This window comes from Zeugodacus cucurbitae, chromosome 3 (assembly GCF_028554725.1).
Source record: "Zeugodacus cucurbitae isolate PBARC_wt_2022May chromosome 3, idZeuCucr1.2, whole genome shotgun sequence".
NCBI classification, from domain to species: Eukaryota; Metazoa; Arthropoda; class Insecta; order Diptera; family Tephritidae; genus Zeugodacus; species Zeugodacus cucurbitae.
Window position 1 is genome coordinate 74,071,325 of NC_071668.1, and position 22,392 is coordinate 74,093,716.

A 22,392-nucleotide genomic window follows, 5' to 3' on the forward strand; every position below is an offset into this window, starting at 1 on the left:
TATTTAAACTGAAAATATAAAATATTGCATTTTTAATAAAAAAACATTTAATTTACACTTTTAATTGATTCTATTTGCACCTACTTCTCGACAAATTTGCCGTTAGCAGTCAGTTTGATTTGAATGCAGTCTATCAACCATGACTGTAGGCGTCAAAAAGCGCCACATTCTGCTCTGCAACGATATATTTTAAACGCCCACGGCTGCCTACAACTCTTAGACACCACAATCGTTTGCGTTTTCTGCTAAACACTTGCCATTCCGGAAACTTACATGCATTCAAACATACAGCCGTAACTTGTTAAGCGTTTAACAGTATGCGATGACAAACAGCTGTTGTGTAGAGTCATTGACAAATATAAAATTAAATGTTGTTGACAATTCAGTTTAAAAAAAATATAAAAAATAGAAAATGATGTGACAAGCTACAAATCTTGTTAGTTGCTTTGTTTAGTAATGATTGCTAAAAAAATAGTAAAAAATTAAAAATTAATAGGTGAAGCACAATAACAGAGTGTAGTCATTTAGCAATAATGACAGTTTTGGGCCGAAGTTTTACAGCACTAAGTGTCTAAATGACAAAGAAGAGCCTCCGAAAAGAGTTGATAATAAAATATATGACAAAAATAAAAGCAGCTTCGTCACAAAATAATGAACTTCTGAAATTCGAATAGACTTGTGGCACCGAACCCACAAACTCAGCTAACACCACTTCTCTATCAAAAACAAGCACACTTTATCCATCTCAAATTTGTTGAAAACAATGTTTATATTTCATAATCACCAAAATGTTTTGTGTTTTTGTACAACAATATTAAGCACAACGCTTTACTTTAGTTTTTTTATTCTTTATTTTTTATTTACTTTTTGCTTTGGTTTTCTTTTTGGTGTTGATTTCATGCGCCTTTTGCGTTACCGCCTGTTGTGGGCGTTTAAATATTTATACATAAATTTAATAAATAATGAAATTACATAGAATTCGGCTGATTTTTTGTTCTTTTTTATGCGCGCATACTGGCGATTGCAATAAATTTCAGAGTAGGAAATAATATTCGAAATTTAAGAAAAATATATGTATGCATTTGTTTTGGAAAAAATTGGATGCGTGAGTTAAGCGCTATTTTTAAATGAAAGTGAAATGGTGTCTACGTGTTAATATGGCATATGAGGTGTGTTCAAAAAACAACGGGAATTTTCGTTTTTTTTTTTAGAAAAATATTTATTTATTCGTCTGCCTTTATGTTGGCGCTTTCAAAATAGTCGCCAATCGATTTTATGCACTTAAGTCAGAACTTCTTCCAGTCTTTGAAACACTGCTTAAATTTGATTTTTGAGATAGCCTCAGGCACTTGTTGTGATTTTGACAAAGTAAGCAATGAATACAGCTGAAAATTTTATCGCACTTCAGGAGCACGTACATATATCAGCAAAAAAAGAAAAAAATTTTGACAATTGCAGTTTGGATAAAATTCCCGTTATTTTTTGAACACACCTCGTATTTAGACTGATGGTTTATTTAGCTGAGAACCTTTCGATAGGAAATGAAAGCGAGTCCAAAATTGTGTGATTTCAAATGCAGTACCTTGTTACCCACTTTATTTTCATGGGATCTTCTTCATCAGATGTCCCTCGAACTGTTTTTCTTGCTAGTTCTAATTGAGGACCGTTTCGAAAGCAAATCAAAGACGAGTTTATGAAAATGTCAAAAAAATGTTTTAGATTGAATATGTTATTCTAGGTGTTGTATTTTTTTACTGGCCTGTTTTTGAGGGAACCTTATAAGTCAAAGGTATCTCGAAATGTTTTTATTGCTATCTTTACGTGAGGACCTTTTCGAAATGAAAAGAAAGGCGAGTGCAAAAATATTTTTGGTCGGAAATTTGAATCTAGGAGTATCCAAAAGCAATTTGAAAAGAAGTTTTATGGTACATATTAAAGTATAGAATTCATATATTATGTAGGTGTTTAAGTTTAGGAGATCTAGTGTTTATTTTTTGGGAAATTAAGTCTAAAAATAATAAAAATTCTTATTAAATCAAAATTTTCTTAAAATTTCTACTAAGAGCTCTAGTTAATTACATTAAACGCTTGATTTATGTAGATAATATTCCACTATAGACACTATACACTTTATCCAGTACTCTACCGCTTGGCATCTCGAAGTATGTGCGCACGTAGTAAAATTCTTGAAATTTATCACTCATCACTTTTCATATAACCGCTTCCCCATTTAAATAAGTCTCGCACTTTCTGTGCTAAATACAAAATATTTGCTTTCTCATTGTTTTTTAATATTACATATATTACCTTTCGTCAACTTCAAACACACATCCGTACATGCTAAGTGTACTACTTAAAGCAAATTACTTAATTTCTCAAACTATATGTGTGTGTGAAGAAAACTTGCGAGAATTGCGCACACGCTGAGGAATTTGCATCATGTTGACAAAGTTTATTTCCATATAAATATTAGATCATAATAGATACGAATATCTTGAATGACTTGAATGTGTATCAACTTAGCGAATGCTTAGAAGGGCATAAGATAAAATAATTTGCGTTCCGAACACAGTGTCTGAGCGCAGTTAGATAAGTAAATAAACAATTAAAATAGAAGATTTGAGAAAGGAAAAAAGTAAAAAACATTAAAAATAAATAAAAAATAAAATATAAAAAAAAAATAAAAAATATAATAAAAAATAAAAGAAAATAAACAAATATATGAAAATATTTAGACTTTGCAATTAACTAAGAAACACTACAAATGAGCAAGTGAGACAGTGATTTCATAACCTTTGAAAGCTGGAAATTGACATACAGCTACAAGGTAAGCGTAATTATCAGCGTAGTTTATACGCGAAAAATGTAGTGAATTAAAATTGAAATTAAATGATTATGAAAATATTGCGAAAAGCGAAATTAGCGTTGAAATCGCCAACTAATTATTGACACCTTGTCTTTTCTTATCATTAATCATATTTAGTGTGAACGCAAGCTGAAATTGTTGTTTTCTTTTAATGAAATTCGTAGTTGAATGCAAGGAGATAGTGGTAAACAGCAAAAAGAAAGAAAGAAAAAATGCAAAAATACAAAAATAAAAAATTATAAAAAAAAATAAAAAAATAAAAAATAACAAAACAAAACATAAAATTAAAATAAAAAAAAAAAAAATTAAAAAATTCAATAATAAAATATTACAAAAACAAAAACTAAAATAATATAAAATTACAAAACCAAAAAAATATATTAAAAAGTACAGAAACCAAAATTTATAAAAACAAAAAAATTCAATAATAAAATATTACAAAAACAAAAACTACAAAAAAAATACAAGATTATAAAATTACAAAAACAAAAATATATATAAAAAAATATAAAAACCAAAATTAAAAAAAAAATAATATATAAAAAAATTCAATTATAAAAAATTACAAAAACTACAAAAAAATACAAGATTATAAAATTACAAAAACAAAAATATATATAAAAATATATAAAAACCAAAATTAAAAAAAATTAATATATAAAAAAAATTCAATTATAAAAAATTACAAAAACTACAAAAAAATACAAGATTATAAAATTACATAAACAAAAACTATAATACAAAAACCACACCACCAAATTATTGCGCGCAGCGAAAGCTGGCTTAATTAATTTTCCATTATTAGCGCCCGCAGTTGTAATAGCTAGATAATACAGTTAACAATCAACAAGCAAAAAATTAAAAAAAAAACAACAACGACAACAACTTCATATAACACATTTATGTGCAAGAAAAATAGATTAATTACTTCAATCAGTTTTGAGACGAAACGCGATAATTTATTGGATTTTTATACATACACATATACATACACACATGCTTGCGTTTTTTTTTCTCATTTTCTCTTTCTCAATTTCTTTTCAAAATTCAATAACATAGCTGCATATAAACAGTTGAATTTTGCGAAATATTGTGAAAATAAAGGAACTCGTACAACTCGCATGAGATAAATGAAATTTATCAAACACAAACAACCACAAACAAACAAAAACTTAACAATTTAAGTTTGCTAACGAAAAAAATTAAAAACACAACAAAAACATGTAAAGAAACGAAAACAATTAAAGTGATAGCGAAATTATGAATTTAACAAACGTAAAAGCGAGTCAACAAAAACAACAACCAAACAAAAGCCTGACAGCAATTATGTGACTGAAAAGCGCAGAAAAACAACAATATGTAACAGCAAATGGCAAAATAACAACAACAACAAAAGAAAATAACACCAAATAGCTTAGCTAAGTTATAGATTAGAAAACAAAATCGCAGTTAGCGAGCAATTAAATTGGTTGTAATGAAGCGTGTTCGGCTGAAAATGAAATTTTTGACAGCAAAATTGTATTGGCAATGTTGGGAGAATCGATATTATAAAATACATTTTCACAATTAAAAAAAAAAATGAAATTTAAAGAAATAATATGAAAACAAAATTAAAAAAGAAATCTAAATTCTTGGAAACCTTACTTAAGCGATAAGGGACCTAATATCACAAAATTTAAAGAAATGCACGAAATAGAGGCTAAAAATGTTTTTGTTAGTATTAGAGACTGAGTAGTTTGACTCAGCAAGTCTTCTGCATTTGACTCCAAGCGACTTGCGTTCAAATATGCGCGTAGCTCCTATAACTAAGCCTTCGATATATTTTTATAAGACACATATATTTATTCAGGGACGCTTCAAAGCAAAACACTAGATACATTAGATAAGATTAGATTTATTAGAGTATCGCACTACGGTCTATTGTGCCCTCTCCTATTTATCACAGAATACCGTCTAGTCCTGTAGCTCTAAGAAAACTTTGCACGCTGCAGGGCTGGTGGTCGCGATACTTTCCCTTTGGGGATATAGAGACCCCATTTCCTTCCTCCTTAAACCCGCAATCGCGTGACATTCCAGGAGTAGGTGCTCAGGTGTTTCCGCTTTCAAATCACAGAATCTGCACAGGTCCGTAGAGCAGATCCCGAGTTTGTTTATATGACACCTTAGTCTGCAGTGGCCAGTGTAGAGTGCCACTAGTTGTCTCATTTTGTTTCTTGGGAGCGCAATAAGTTGCTTGAATCTTTTGCGGTTGTACCCCCCTGGGAACAGTTTCGAGTGCAGCCGAATCCAGTAGCGATTCCTACTTTCTAATTCGTCTTCGAGTAGTCCATTTCTCAGAGTTTGCGGACCAACGGCAATGGAGGGCTCTGGCCCCACCGGTCTGGTGGCCGCGGCTTTCTTAGCTAACTGGTCTGCGAGTTCGTTGCCTTGTATACTTCTGTGTCCCGGTACCCAATTAATTCTAACTTGAATTTCCTTTGAAAGTGCACCTTTTTGGTAATGTCGTCCCTTGGAAGGAGAGCCATTGGAAGTTTCCTCCCTATGGTTTCCAATTGTCGGGCGTTTACCATCCTGTTGCTTCCTGGTACTGGTCCTGGTCTCGTCAGGGACAGTAAAGTACTGTTTGCGGTAGAGCCAATCATCATGTGGAGTGAGATTGCCTCCAATGCTGCGGTCGGACAAGTTTGGACAACACTAGATACATACGAGTTGTGTTCAAAAAATAACGGGAATTTTCAAATTTCAATTTGTACAAAAGTCCAACTGACATTTTTTTTATTATCTTGATACACATATATGTCACTGAAGAACGATAAAACTTTGATTTTTTTTTCAAAAAACTAAAATTCCCGTTATTTTTTGAACACATGCATATACATAACTTTTAAAGATATTCAGGCAACCCAAAAACACTGGAGTATGAGTTTATTTTCCATGTAAACTCTATAAAATGCAAGTGAAATGACGGGAAATAAATAAAAATATAACATATTTATGCAAGAACTCCAACCCAATTCGTAGCAACAAGTTGCAATTGCCCACACCAAAGACAGCCAGAGCAAGTGGGAGCAAGTTTGTAGTGACCAAAACTGTTGCACCAGCCAACCACCACACTGTGGCATTAGCAACAGCAATTTGACTGTTTTGTTGCAACTTCTTGCTGTGGTGAGCCCAGTAAAAGGCAAGCTTGGCTGTCTGTCATGTCTGCACGCCTGCATGCCACTTTCTGCCTCCAGTCCGGACTACAGCCACCACCTGCATGGGTGTGCGCATGTCTCTATGTGTGTGTGTGTGTGTGTAAGTTTACCGGACGCCAAGCGCTTATCGTCTTGGTCACTTTTCCAGTCGTGATGTTGGCGTCAGCATGCGGCGCGCTTGCTTACTTATTTATTGTCTGCTTGCTTGCTGCAAGTAGTTGTTGCGCCTCATTGCCGCAAAGGAAGCGCAACAGCCAATGTAAATGTAAGTATATGCACAAAGGAAATGGCAACAATAACGATTTTGAAACGAAATTAAAAGCGGCAACAACCACAACTCTCAAATAAGCGCAGCAAAAAAGTTAACCACATTTTCGAGTCACCAACGACTACACCAACAGCAACAACAGCAATTGCAACATGATCAATATCGCCAATAATGCGCCACAACAACAACGAAAAGAAGATCAATTTATACCCAACACACATTCATGGCATTCAAGTACAGCTCATAAAATGAAACCGCACACAAAACCCGCACCACCAGTACTGACATCGTTCAGCGCTTGTGTATGAGCGCTGCTTGTATAGCCGTCGACTGCGGCTCAGACACGCTTCAACTTTGCTGTTGATTGACTCTTGTGTCGTTGTTGTTGCTGTTGTAGCTGCTGATATGTCTCAACGTCAACGTCAACGCCCCAACTGCCTCGTCTCGCATTGTAGACCAGCGTCGTAGTAGTCGTCGCTTGGACGCTACGCTCACGGACCGTCTCAGCTCATTGCGCGTCCACACATCGCGGCGTGCAGTTCGCCATTTCGCGGTTCAACTGCCTTTCTTTCTACTACCTACTTCTTATTCCACTCCAGTTCGGTTGCGTTGCGTTCACAAGTCGGTTCAGTTCCAATCCGTTCAGTTCAGTTTGTATATTTGCCAGCTGATGAAGTTTGTCGGCGTAGCGCGTAAGACCGCGTAATTCAAGTGTCAACAACGTTTAAAAAATTTACCACGATTTTGTGTCGAGTGCTTTTTGTACGAAACCAAAGGTGTTTTAATGCGCGAAATTGTTTAAAATTGGCTTATTTAACGCTGTGTGCGTTTCGAGATTGTGTAGAAATTGCAAATTGCAGATTTGCATGTTGTGTAAGATGAAATCTTTCCCAACGTGACTGTTGACTGATTATAAATTTAATTGTGTGCGGGTGCTGCCTGGTGATAACATTTTTGTGCTTCACAAAATATAAAAAAAATATAAATATTTATTATATTTACACCTTCATTAAAAGTGAAGAGATTTGTGTATAACAAATACACAAATATTTTGCAAGTGATCTATGAATTTCGAGTGACAAAATTATTTCATGCGATAAAAAAGGAAATATTTCTGATATAAGGTCTTTAGAAACTCTGAATATTATACTACTCAAGTTCTTATGTCCTTTTTAAGTTTCAGATTTTTAATAAATAATTTAAGTACGAAATTCTTAACTTTTGCGTATAATATGGGAAAGTCATTTTGATAAAATTTTTATAATATTAGTGTAATTAAATGGTATTTAAATATAATAAAATAATTTTTATTATAAATAAAATGATTTTTATTATATTCCAAATAAAAAAATATAAGGATATAAATTACATTTGGAATTGCTTTTAAAATAAATTCATATAAAACACTAAACCAACTAAACCTAAACTCATTTAATGAAAAATAAATTTTTTTGCTACAAAAAAATTTTTGCCACACAAAATATTACTATAAAATGTATAAAAATATATTATTACTTTATTTTTATAATTACAAATACAATCAGTGGAAATAAAAATTTTAAAAATAATTAAAATAAAAAAAAATAATAAATTGTTTAAATTTTTTGTTTAAAAAATTTTACGTAAAATAATTCATAAAATATTTGTATTACTTTATTTTTATAATTACAAATACAATCAGTGGAAATAAAAATTTTAAAAATAATTAAAATAAAAAAAATTAATAAATTGTTTAAATTTTTTGTTTACAAAATTTTACGTAAAATAATTCATAAAATATTTTTATTACTTTATTGAAATAATTACAAAGACAATCAGTGAAAATAAAAATTTAAAAAACCAAAATAATTTTTTTTTTAATTTTACGAAAAATAATATTTTTAAAAAGTTTTTAAGGCAAGAAATTTTAGAAACAAAATTTTTTTTTCGAAAACAAAAAATAATAATAACGAAATATAATATAATAAAAATAATTATAAAAAATTTGCCAAATAAATTTAAATAATTAAATAAATAAAAAAAAATCCAAGATATACATATAATTTCTCAACAAAGATTTTTATATTTATAATAAATTAAGAAAACTACGTATAAATTTCAAAATATTCTCAAAAATGGCAATTGTTATATTATTTAATAGTTTTTTTTAATGTACACAAAAAATTTTAATGAAAACTATAAACTTTTTTTAAAAAAATATTTGCAAAATTTTTTAACTTAAAATATATAATATAAATAATTATTATTAACAGCAAAATCAATTTTAAAGTATTAAATATTGCAAATTTATATATAATTAAAAAAAGTTTTAAAATTAATAATTTTTTACGAAACAGTGTAGCATAAAAGTTCTAAACTACCCTGCCAGCCAAAGGTGGCGAAAAAGCTGGTTAAACCGAAGTTTTTTCAACCCACAAAAGTGGTAAAAAAAAGTGGTGAGTTTGCCATAAGCCAGCATAGCTGCTTGTGAGTTTTTTAACCACTATTCCCCTCACACGTACGAATACAAAAACAAAACAACTCAAACGTGTGCGTTGGTGTTAGTAATTGAAGAAATATGAGGGGAAAATGGTTAGGCCTGGCTGGCAGGGTAGGTTAAAATGAACATGTTTGCGTTCGTTTGTAGCTAAAAATAATCGGTTAATTAAAAATTTATATTTGAAAACTAATAACATATCGATAAAAGCAATCGATAAATATAAATGCGAATAAAATATAGATAATAAATTAATATGTTTCATAAATATGATTATAAGATAAATATAATACATGCCGATATATAATAAAAATCGATAATTATTAATGAAATTAATCGCTCAGAGAAAATCTTAAATTTCTGAAATGAATACGTTTAAAACGTAAAATATAAAATATATGATTTACATATCATATATAGTCGAACTTTAAATGAAATCGATAACCAATTATGTAGTCCGAATAAAAAACTTTCATTTTCTTTTCGATACCTTTGTTTGTTATATTTTACTATTATTTGGCTCTTGACGTCTGTATCCCATGCCTTGTGTTAGAGATTTATGCAACCCATAACGGTAATATTATATTTTTTGGTCGCCTTGGTACGATATAGAAGGACTCTTTTAAAATTCTGCCTCGATAGTAAAATTTTAAATTTTGTATTATGCCCTTGTCGAAAAGTTCGATTTATGGAAGGAAATTTGTATGAAAGTTGCCTTCTATTGCCAATTCAACAGTTCGAGTTATAGAAATTCGAGTTAGGGAAGGAAATTTTGTATGGAATTTGGCTGTTCGAGTTATGGAGATCTTCGAGCACTCTAATAGATACTTCGCTATATAATCGGTATTTACACTGTTGACTAATAGAGGGATAATTATCGATATATTTTTGCTGTGACTTGAATTTCAAGAATATTTAAGAGATCATGTCAAAATTATGATTTATTCAAAAGATCTCTTACCATCTATTAGATAATTAAGTTTAACAAAATATAAAAGAACAAATTTTGAGTTAAAAAAAAATTTAATATTTTCACAAATTTCAAAAAATTCTCAAAAATTACATTTTAGATTTTTTATTTTAAAATTTTAGGTTAATTTTAGGTGTTTCAAAATCAATTCTCAAACTAACGAAACTTATTCACTTAACATAAAAAATATATAGCGAAAAGAAAAACGCCTCACATTTTATTTATTTTGTTTATTTTCTCTCTAATAAAAAAGAGCACAAATTCTTTCCGATATTTTCCTTTTCTCTTGGCATTCATGCTCATTAATCACAAACAATTCGGTTAGCTGCGTGAGAACGTAAATGTTCCACATAAACTATTTAAATAAATGCATACATAAATTTATTAAAGGTGTGCGCAAATCTATCTATATATACATGAAGGTATAGTGTGTGGCATGCAATAATTTTCCTGTTTAAACAAAATAAAAAATAAACACTTTCCGCAGACTCGAAAAACTATTCAACTTTTGGCCTTTTTACATATGAAAAAAAAATGTTGTTGTTGCAAATGCAAAGATTTATGTATAAATGTAGAGATATGCATACCTATATATAAGAAACTGAGCGCCGCCACTGCAGTTTTTCATACAAATTAATTTTATTTATTAACATTACTCGAATAACTTGTGGCAGTTCTGACAACAACGGACACAGACCGCAAGTGTATATACATATGTATGTCTGTAAATGTTGTTGCTGTTGTTTCATGCACTGCTGACTGAACAAAATACGATAATAGAGGTGAGGAAGCACAATGAATGACTGAGTCCGTCGCGCAGAAAGGGCGACGTTACAGGAGGTAGCACACACATACAGTGTTCTTGATATGAATGGACGTGATGAATCATCTTGTTTGGCACTCAATGCATAGCTACATTGTATGCCGAAGCACCGCACACGCACCGACTAAATGTGCCGCCGATTGAGCAGCACCATGGCATATATATAAATAAATCTATATTGCATAAATATACTTAGTTATATACATACCTTGGTTATATTTAAGAATGCGGTATGGCAGACATCAACTCTTTGTAATAGATCGCACGCTCCCTACTCAACGTACACACATTTGGCCTCCTGTTGGCTAGCAACCGCATTCACCTTGTGCCAGAAACGCCGCCACCTACCTATTCAAATACTCACACATACTTATACACTGCCATGCATACCTGTCAGCAAGCGTTAAAAGCACAACAACACCAACAATGTTTGATCTAACTGCCCTATTAGCCCAAAGGCAGGCAACCACATAAGTAAATGCCAGCCAAGATCAGTCCGTCTGACACTCATGCATTGCCACAAGGCATTGAAAATGAGTGAGAGAAAAAAATAAATGCGGCTGAACGCACTAAAAGGTTCCATCTCACGCTTCAAAAATGTTTATCGCATTTTCTGCTTCATTAGAACTTTTCATGATCGCATTGAATTGAGTTGGTATTTCTTTATTCTTGTTTTTTTTTTGTTATTTGTTTGGTAAGCGATCAGGGCACTATGACGTGATGTGATCATGAATAATTTTGTTCGTTTTTTATCATTTGTGATATAAAAAAGAAAACATAAAAATAGACCCACACAATTATTTACCAACAAACAGCAGTTTGTATGTGATGGATCAGCTGTTGCGCGTATGTCACACATAACTACGAAACCATACTTTGAACAAAATGCTATGAGTCAGCAGTATTTCCTCAAAATTGAACAGCCTCAAATGGCTAGTTGAATTGAATTACGAGTTCAAAACGTGCACAACAGCACAATTGTATGCCTTATTAGGCGCTTCAAGAAGATCGAAGATCACATGTGATCATTGTCGATCATGCTGATCATACTGTACAATTTCGCACTATTTGTGAGACAAATGAATGTCCGCAAATTAAAGATTTGCCGAAAAATGAGGCCACACAGTATATCACATTACAAGACACACACCAGCAAAAAAAAAGTTGATATCTCCTCATTAATGATCATGTCAGGATCCTCTTTGATCATTCGAGCGTACGTAATGCCTTAAGCTTATTATTACCTCATGCGCGTATTATACGAGGTATTTTACTAGTGCCGCGATTTGACCTCGCTGTGAGTGCGAATTTATTACGTTTTTTTATGATGCGTTTTACGTTTGCTGCTTAACCATTTGTTAGGCTTTGGTTGCCGCTACACGCATTTGTTATGGTTTTCCGTGAATTTTACGGCTGCTTTGCGATATATGTTTTAGTGCGATATCCTGCTTGCAGTTAAGCATACAATTTGATGCAGCTGTAAGTGTTATTTATTGACACCTGTCAATTTTATGATCCATAAAGATCCCTTCGTGTAATGAAGATTGTCTGTCTGGGTGATCTTGTAGACTTTGGTTGAAGAAATTTTAGTTGTGAAGGCTAGAAAGCATTTCATAATATTAAAACTTTAATAAGTAACCGTTAAGAGTATGAATTTCATTTACAGTATGAAGTGAAAAGATCTAGATCCTCATTGCCAGATAAATATCGCAAAGTATCGTTAGTTAGTAATATTAAAGCAATTACATTTTCGCTTAAAAATATTGGCATCCATCCATACAATTAAAGTAAGTAGAGAGCAAATTACTGCAATAGTGATGATAGTCAAAGAGAACTTTAAAAAAGTTTAGAACACTCTACTAATGAAAGCTAATGTTCGATAAACGTAAAGTAGCTCTAATCAAAGATCTTTGATCATATATAGCTTATTTTAAACGTCATATATTCACTGGACCTTTCAAGATCTTTCAGAAATACGTATATGTTATAAGAGATATCTTTAATTAGATAACCACAGATAGCTTATCTCGCACTTATCAAATATCTATTGGAACTTTCAAGGTTTTTCAGAATTAATCAGCTAACAAAAGAATCATTAGAACTCCCTTGTCTCTTGTTCTATCAAAAATCTCACTTGATCTCACTTTAGATCAAAACAATTCTGAAAATGATATACCAATAAGACTTATAGAACCGCAAACATCAATCAAATCCTACCACAACGTATATTTAGCTAATTTGAAAGAAGCTCTCTGTTGTTCTAATAGAGTTAAAATCATCTGATTTGAGATCTTTGGATTACAATTACGATATAACGCTTAGCTCTTGGGATTCCTGTTGAGATACAAAATGATCACAGAGAACAGAGAACAGTAAATGATTCTAAGTTAGAGCTGCGGTACTCTTCTGCAGATCTCTGATCTTAACGTACGGTTTGACATTTGACGATCTTAATGTTAACTGCTGATAGCCAAAATCTTTGGTGTTAAGTTCAAGACTTAGACATTAAAAGATAATTATCGCTTCTTAATTCAGCGTTGTACCGTAATACCTATGTCGCTACAAGACTCACAGCTATTTATTTTCGGTAATTCGAAAGCTTCAAGATGCGCCACAAATTCAAGAGCGAGCCATACTTATCATATTTTAGATTTGTTATTATTTTTTTACAAAAGAAATTTTCTTAGAAATAAAAATAAAATTAAGTACAAAAGTCGTTTTAGCCAGCAACAAGTGCCAATAAAGGCAAGACTGGACCGAAATAATTTTTAGCATTAAAGCAATTTGTAGGCGATTAAAAAAATAATTTTTCAAAAAATCATAATAAAAATCAAAAAATAAAAATAATTATTATTTAAAAATATGCTATATTTGTAGCTTTTAATTGCTTAATAAAAATTTAAATAATAAAAATTTGTTAATAAAAAATATATTTTTTTCATAATCAAGATTTAATAAAGGCAACCAAAAGCTATAAAGTTCTACTTGCAAAATTAAATAAAAAATATAAATTTTTTAAATCGTATCATCAAACGCTTTTAATGTCTACATTATCGATATATATTTGTGAATACTTCAACATTTCTAAATATATATTATTAAAATTTATGAATACTTTGCGTTGCATTTTGCCGCTTGTAATGCGATATTGCTGTAACAAAGGAATCTGGCGGCACCCACACTTCAACTTTTAATTAGTGTGTATAACGACGTACAAGGCATTTTATAGAGAATATGCTTAGAAATGCGCACGTACATATGGACACATGTAACTGATAATAAAATTTATAGGCATACCAATAAAGGCAGTGATGAGTGGCGGCACAATTAGGAGATGATTATAAAGTAATAAAATCAATTGAAACGGAATACAAAATAAAAAGAAATAAAAACATTAAAATATCAATTGAAATTGCGTGATTAAATCAGCAACGTGCTAATATGCTTGCAAATTATAATAAAAACAACAGCAACAACAAATGAAAATTATCATAATAAGTCAATAAGTCACGCAACGACCACACAAAACAAACAACAAAAACAATTTAGTGTGATATTTTTTAAGTGATATTGCGTGCAACAACAAGTGTTTAAAATAGCAAAAACAAGAACAACTTAAGTTTACATTTTTAATTGCAAGAAAACTCCAAAGCGATTCCCCACACAAGTGTGAAAATGGCGACGACAATGCAACAGACTGCCGCGCCAACGAACGCGGCCACAAATCCCCAACTGAAACGCATTGTATACTCCAAATATCGCGAACTTTTGGGTTCATACAATGGCAAGGCGAATGCAATTATCGAAACGCTGCCCGCTTATATGGTGCGCGAGGATCGCGGCTTTCATTGTGAGCCCAATAGCGCTGTCACAGCAACGGCCACGGCAACGACAGCGGCGCCGGTAACAGCAGCATCGTTGGTGACGGGGAAAACCATAATAACTATACCAGCAAGAGTGACAACAACAACCACAGTTTCACCGCCAAGTCAGCAACCAACAGCAACAGTAGTTGGTGCAACAACACCGGCAACACACACAAATGGCACAGCGCCACCGAATTGCGCTGCAGCAGCGCTGCTACGACAGGTTGCTGCTGCGGCGGCGGCTGCGGCAGCTGCACAGGGTGAACGTATGAATGAATTGTAAGTGATTGAGATTGTGGTTATGGGTTTCTGTTATTATAAAACATTTTTTTAAATTAAGTAAAAAAATATAGCATAGCATAGCATATAAAAATATAGCATAAAATCTCTGCTTATTATTACGAACTATTGTGATTTAATACTATACGTAGTAAGAAAACTTTTATAAAGCCACTGCATTCAATTTAAGAGAGCTTTCACTCGGAAAACTCAGAGCTTTCATATTTTGAAAATCCGGTTTGACTTTATTCTTTACTCTATCCAACAGAGCTTTCAGTAAGAAAACTTTGAGCTTTCATATTTTGAAAATCCGGTTTGACTTTATTCTGTATTCTATCCAATAGAACTTTCACTAAGAAAACTTTGAGCTTTCATATTTGGAAAATCGAATGTGAATTTAATCTTTATTAAGAGGGTTTTCGCTGTCAGAGCTTTCATATTAACTTATAAACAGATATGATATACATAAATGTGAGCTTAATCTGTATTAATTTCAATAGAGCTTTCACTCGGAAAGCACAGAGCTTTTATATTGAAAAAATATTAATGTGAGCTGCATTCATTTCAATAGAGCTTTCCTTCGGAATACTCAGAGCTTTAATATTAACTTTTATACAGCTACTGTATTCACTCCAATAAAGCTTTCATCCAGAAAAACAGAGTTTTCATATTTTGAAAATATTATTGTGAGGTTAATATGTATTCATTTCACTCGGAAAAGCGAGAGCTTTCATATTATGAAAATTAAAAAAAAAAAAACGTGATCTTCCAAAGTTAAAGTTCTTACATTTATATAAATACTTTTATGTATAACCTTTATACACTCAAACAGAGCTTTCACAGAGAAAATTTCAGAGCTTTCCTATTTTGAAAATTGAAAAGGCCTCGTTCCAAAGTCAAAGTTCTTATACATATTCATATAAATACATGTATAACCTGTATATTTATAACCCAACAGGGCTTTCATTCAGAGCTTTCACATATTGAAAAAGCTAAAAAAGCTTTCGAAGCCAAATATATGTATATAATTATCTTCATAATTATGCCTAACTAATGTGAAAACAAGTGCTAAATAAGCATTTCTAAGGGCTTTTCCAAAAAAAAAAAATTGCAACCACTTTTATTTTAATAAATTTCGTCCACATTCATAAAGCGCAAATTTTATTTTAAATTTATTGACTACGGAATGTGTTGCACAACCTTCACCGCCGACCACAAAAACGCCATCTTGTGGTTTCACCACACATTTTGCGCCGACTTGTTAAGGTGCAGCTATTTATAGCAACGCATGCTGTCATTATGTCATGTACTGTAGATGCAATGCTTGGCGCGACACAACAGCCGCCTTCCTCTAACCCCCAGCACAGCATCCAGGCAAACACACACACACTCAAGTACTTGTGCGCGGTAATGCATTTGCTTTTCTTTTCATGACGCCCTTGATCTTGAAAAATCACAGTGAGTCAGTGTTGGCCGTGTGGGTGCGGTGGAGGAGGGTGCCCCTTTGGTCTTTGTGAAAAATAAAGAAAATCAAAAATTTTGTGAGCCATAAAGCGCCAAGGCAGCCTAGCCTCCCCTCCCAACTTCAAGCGACACTCAGTGAAATGCCATTGAACGCTTAAAAATGCCTTCCAAGAAGAAAGAAAAATCGAAAAAGAAAAAAAAATAAATTGAACATCAACAAACAAAAGCAAAAGCAACAAATGGGTGATGCCAATCAATGACAGCGGCAACAACAACAATAACTGCAAGTGTAGTAGCTGCAGCAGCAACATGTTGTTGCTCCATGTACCCAAGACTTGGCTGACTGTAAGCATCTTGGGGATATATAGATACACATACATATATACAATTAATATTACATACTGACTCACATGCATGAACATATATACACACATCCATGTTACTATGACTCCGACCGTTGAATATACCGCATTTCTTTGTTGCACAGCCTTTGTTTGGGCAGGCAAAATGCAACTTGAAGTGTGTACGAGTATTACGAGATTAAATGGCGTTCATTAAATAGTGGCTGCTGCTGGCCACAAAAGAAAATAAATAAAATGCAAAGGAGTGGAAAAAATTGTTGCACGACGAATCAGTATTACATATGGGTCGCACATTCACTGAGTGTCGTATTTTTAAGTGTTGCTGCACTATTTTTAGCGATCGCAGATTTCTGTGGAATCAACAAGCGCACAAAAGGACCAATTATGGGAAGAAAATCGAAACTTGATGAGTAAGGGAAGTGGAAGTCAGTTGTTGCAGCGTTGCTGTAATTTTATATATTTAGGTGGAGTGCATTTTTGCCGTTGCTAATTATTAGAATTGAAATACAAGTAAATTTTATATAATTAAAAGAAACAAATAGAGATATTGATAGGAAAATAGTTGAAAATCAAGTAAAAGAATGACATAAACAAATCATAAAAAACCAGAAAATTGATGACAGACTTTCTGAGTCAACTTAATGGCATAGTAATAGATACAATTATTAAAAAATTAAGTACATTTAGTTAATTAAAGAAAAATAACACTATATAAATCGAAATAAAATTAAGGCAACTTTTACGAATGAACGAATTAAATGAATTAAAATAACAAAAAATAATTAATTGCGAACACAGAGATGAGTTTCAATTGCACTGAATTAACATAAGCAATTTTTTTGTATCAAATTAGTGAAATTATCGAAGTCTAAAACTAACCTTCCTAGTATATGAGTTGATATATTTTAAAGAAGTAATAGACAAATTGATATATTTTTCATAAATTTTGGTGAAAAAAGTTAAAAGTTAATCAAATATCATTACATCGACAAAATTAAGTTAAATTAATTGTATGACAATTAGCTTAATTGCGTTGAAATTCCTTGATATACAACTAATTGAGTCAATTATCAGTTTTTAAATAAGTTTTAGTAAATCAACAACAGTTAAACACATTTCACTTAAATATTTTACATTGAACTTAATTGAATTCAATTAAATTTTAAGGTTAATAAAGTTAATATTTGGTAAACTTGGCAACATCAAGTTAGTCTCACATTTATTACAACAATTTCTTTGAAAATCAATGAAAAATCTTAATCACTCGAAATTAATTGAGAATTGAGCCAATTTAAAGGGGCTGAAGCAAAATAAATTTCATTCAATTTATATAACTGATTAAATAATTGAAAGACAATTATGCCAAATGTAAATTTTGTTCCACATTGTGCACATAAATCGAAGTTTTATGCAGTAAAACGTTCTCCTTAGCCTGTTTCAACGGTTTAATGGAGGGTTGTCAGCACTACTATAGCTTAAACATGATTCTAACTAAAATTGTTTTTCAAAATTTGAAACAAATTCACACAATTAAAGTTGAAAATTAGTACAATATTTTATCTCATCCCAGTTTAAGAACTCTTTCGACTATGCTAAAACAGAAATTTCTATGAAAATATAAAAAAATCTGACTTCTCGATTATTTCGGCGATTGGTTGAGGCGGGTTGATTGAGAAAGATATTTATTTATAATTATGATCTTATGTGGTATTTAATCAAAATGAAATTTCTACGAGCTCATTAAACGAATAAAATGCATTTAACCAAAAATACTACCTTTAAGAATGGAACAAGCTAAATGCGCATTTTTATGATTTTTATAGATTTCTATTTATGAAACGTTATACACAAATTGAGACTCATAAAGCAACAATGAATAAATTTGTATATATATACATCGATTTATATAAATGCATATTTACGATATATTTAGTCATTTATATGTCATCAAACATGCTAATTTGAAAGAAAAAAGCTTTTTACACAAAGAAATGAGTCTTGTTTGCAGAAAAAAATGTAAAAAATACACAAAAAAGTAAACAAATATTTTAACATACACAAGAGTCTTTGGACATACGGCGACGTGCCAAATGACATGACTTTTCTTTTGGGTGGTGCCGCTATGGGAGGAGCATTACAAGCACGAAAGACACACACACACGCCTTCCTTCTTAGTGATTAGTCAGCGCCTGTTGACCTGTTGAATGATCATAATTTTTGCAAATTTTGAAATCTTTACGATGTTTTTGAATAACAGAAATTTCGTTATTTTTGTGCAGTGAAAGCACATTTGGAATTTGGAAACGCAAACAAATCATTTGACTTGTCATAAGCGACAAAGTATATGAAAACTGCAGTGTTTTCGAAAAAATGTCGGAATTTTTTTGTTAAATATACTAAAAATACAACAATGCATTTCTTCATTTCTTCTATTTTTATTAACAAAAATAAATCCGTTACAAAATAGGTCACAGTATATATACTCTGACTCCGCAATGAGTGTGCAATATTAGTTTTTGCTGCTGTTTTCTTTTTTTTCTGAGCAAATAAAACAGCATTTCACTACTCAATTGATTTCGGTTAAGCTACAAACACCTATCAATAACGCTTGATTTCCATAATTTAACTGTCAAAAGTGTCATTCAGCTTTGTTTACTTTTTCCTGGTGCTTAGCTGAGTCAGTCTTAAGTTTTCAAACGCAACTACTCTGAAAGCACCCAACTACTTGGCATATTATCCACACTTCAAACAACTTCATAACGGGTATGGCGATCTTTTTTTTTTATTTTTGAAGTGGCAGTCAAAGCGGACACTTGAGTTGTGATCGCCGCAGGAAGTGGCGCATAGAAATTAGAAATGTCAATACTGTATGCCACTGAAATTTATAGAAAAATATTTTTTTTTTCATGAAATGACTGAAAAAATATTTGAAGTAGTCTTTTTAATTTGCTCAAGATATGCCATGAGAAACGGGTAATAGAAGCAACACAGTAGTAGCGAAAAGTATGTAGTTAGAAAATATATTTGGTTTAAGATATTTAAGCAGAAAAATCCACTAAGTCACTTTTGAAGTTATTAAAATCGATCGTATTACTAATTAATTCATAATATAGGCCGGTTATTCTGGTCTTGAGACCACTAGATCGGTGTAATAGTTATCGATAGAATGGATGACTTTACAGGTGACATTGGTCAACTACCAGTACTTGTGCAGTGGCGAGGTCCTTTGGCCCTCTGTGGAGCGTAAGCGGTCCTTTCAACTGCTTTCTCTGGGCAAGGTCCATCTCAGCGCGATCATTGGTGTACTTACTGGACATTGTCCAATGGGTACCCATGCGGTGAAACTTGGGATCGTGGCAGATGCAAGTTGCCAAAGCTGTATGGAGGAAGGCGAGAATGGAATCATCTAAGCATTTCCTTCTTCATTGTCCAGCTTTTGCCAGACTGAGGTTGAAACACCTCGGAAGGCGCTTTTTCGGCGATCCTAACGAATTGGCTAGAATCGATATTGGCCGTCTTAAGAAATTTGTAATGGATTCCAAGCGTTTCGCTGAATCTTAAAGGTCTTTGATCCACAGGGAGTTTTATTGGTACCACAATGGACAGCGCCAGGCTGTCTAAGTGAGATCTTCTGTTTTTGCAGAGATCTGCCTATAAACCTAGCCTAACCTAACAGGTGACATTCAAAAAGTTCTTAAGACGAACAGAATTGAAATTACTTGATATTTCGCTCGCAGCAAGGATCGAAGTAACCAAATCTTCGGGTTATTCTCGTCTCATCATGTTAAATGATATGTTTTTTAGTAAATTCATCCTTAATTTATTTAACAAAAAAATGCCCCAAAAAGCCTTTCGAATATTCGGAGCATTTCTCATATTTTTCAAAATTATAATTCTGCACAAAAGTTCAAGGTTGGATCATACTGATGAATACCAAACAACTGTAAAAAACGTAAACGCCGGCTGTTTTTGCGAATGCATACCCTGAGATCATCAAGCAATAAACATTTGTGTAAGGCAATTTTTTTTCCCGAAGAAAACACACTGCTGAAGAGCCTCAAACATAAGGCAGACTAAACAGTTCTACTGCCAAAACAATAGCTGAAAAACAAGTGAAATAACTTAAATTAAAGCAGAAAGGAAATCAATAAATAAGCACGTACAAACTGACTACAATTGAAATGCAAATATCTGGCTACACCTTCACATAACACGAAATGCATAATATTGATACGGCTACACGCCAGCTGCCACACTTTTTCAACGAAAATACAAATAATTAATTTTCTCGATTTTCTTCCACCAAATTCAATTGCAACAATTTGTAATTTATTTTTCCATTTCACTTTGTTTTGTTCGTTCAATAAATATGGTAGTGATGAAAAATGATTACTCACACGAAATGTAAGAAAAACATGTAGAAATAAATTGCTAAATTCTTTATATTAAATCACACAAACAACAAATGTACGCGTATGAGTCAGATCTTTGAATTTTATAGAACATTGTTTATTTGTGGTTTTGTGCGGAGGAGGCCATCAGGCAGATGATTAAAATTGAGGTCGCATAGGGTTCAGGCAATTATTATTTGCTTTTAAATTTAAATTAATTATCGCACAGTTGGTTTTTAAGTTGGAAATTGCTCTTAATATTATTAGATTAAACATAGAGGTTGATGATGTTGTTGCAAGCACAAAAAACAATTATCGAATAATTCTGGAGAAAACTACTGCTGAGCACACCGTGAACATATTATTGAATCAATTTCGTAGTCCCGTCCACTCGGGAAACGTCAAACTTAGAGTTCTTAAATCATAATAAGTTAACCTCTTAATGATATTAAATTGTTGGAAATATAATATACGAGTATTTTCTTCAAGAAAGCACTGAGAATTAGGTCACAAAAATGGGAAAGAAAGAAAAAAGTTTATGGAAATCTTACCGATAAGAACTATAGCCCTAATCCCATAGGTTAACATATATTTAATGTCAGGTTTACATCAGGCAGCTTCAAAATGTTCAACTTGTGAAGAGTAAATAAAAATTATTACAGGAATATTTTCGATATGATTTTAAGTAAATTAGTAAGGAAATTATCTATACAAGATTAATATGGCGAGTAGAGGTGATCAGAGAGCTTTAGTTTGCAGTATCTTTCATACGTTATACCATATATCTTTATAGAGTCACTTATCTTTTTCAAAAAGGCACTGACCATAAAATTGGCATTAGGTCATAAAATTGGGAAACTATGAAGAAACCTTAAGGAAATCTTAATGATAAGAACTATAGTCTTAATTTTATAAGTTAACATAAATTTAAAATCTGATTTAAATCAATCAGCTTCAAAATATTCAACGTGGAAAGAGTAAATAAAAATCTATTTAGGAAGATTTTCAATTTGATTGTTCTATCCAAGTGAGTTAGCTGTAGAATGTTTATTGTGGCGAGTAGTGGTGTTCTGAGAACTTCAGGTTATATCTTTATAGAGTTACTTATTTTTTTTTTCAAAAAGGCACTGAGAATTAGGTCACAAAAATGTGAAACAAAGAAGGAAGCTTATGGAAATTGTACTGATAAGGACTGTAGTCTTAATCTCTTAGGTTAACATACATTTAAAGTCAGGTTTACATCAAGCAGCTTCAAAATCTTCAACAATTGAAGTGTATAAATAGTTATAGGCGTGTCAGATATATTCATAATTTAGTCAATTAGCAATCTTTACACTAAATTAAACAACTATTTTACAAATAATTGCTAGAAATATTTCCAGTGCTTTGAAAAATTAGCAATTAGAATATATTTTTATAAGAAATAATTT

At 32.0% G+C, this 22,392-nt stretch overlaps 2 protein-coding genes across 12 annotated transcripts in view; one reads left to right on the forward strand and one right to left on the reverse strand.

The window, feature by feature from the left end:
• Nucleotides 1-22,392, reverse strand: part of LOC105219401 (DNA fragmentation factor subunit beta) — a 102,759-nt gene that overhangs the window by 42,539 nt on the left and 37,828 nt on the right. The gene's annotated exons all lie outside the window — the stretch shown is intronic.
• Nucleotides 1-22,392, forward strand: part of LOC105219402 (protein piccolo) — a 66,348-nt gene that overhangs the window by 19,851 nt on the left and 24,105 nt on the right. Inside the window, exons 1-2 of one of the 11 annotated variants that reach the window (XM_054227685.1) lie at nucleotides 6,375-7,204; nucleotides 13,892-14,745. The exons of 4 other annotated variants lie outside the window; for them this stretch is intronic. In XM_054227685.1, coding sequence (XP_054083660.1) covers nucleotides 14,276-14,745 — 470 coding nt within the window. In that variant the 5' untranslated portion in view covers nucleotides 6,375-7,204; nucleotides 13,892-14,275. Of the gene's footprint in view, nucleotides 1-6,374; nucleotides 7,205-13,891; nucleotides 14,746-22,392 lie in introns of those variants that run through there. 6 more of the 11 variants (XM_054227679.1, XM_054227680.1, XM_054227681.1 and 3 more) reach the window with 6 other exon arrangements.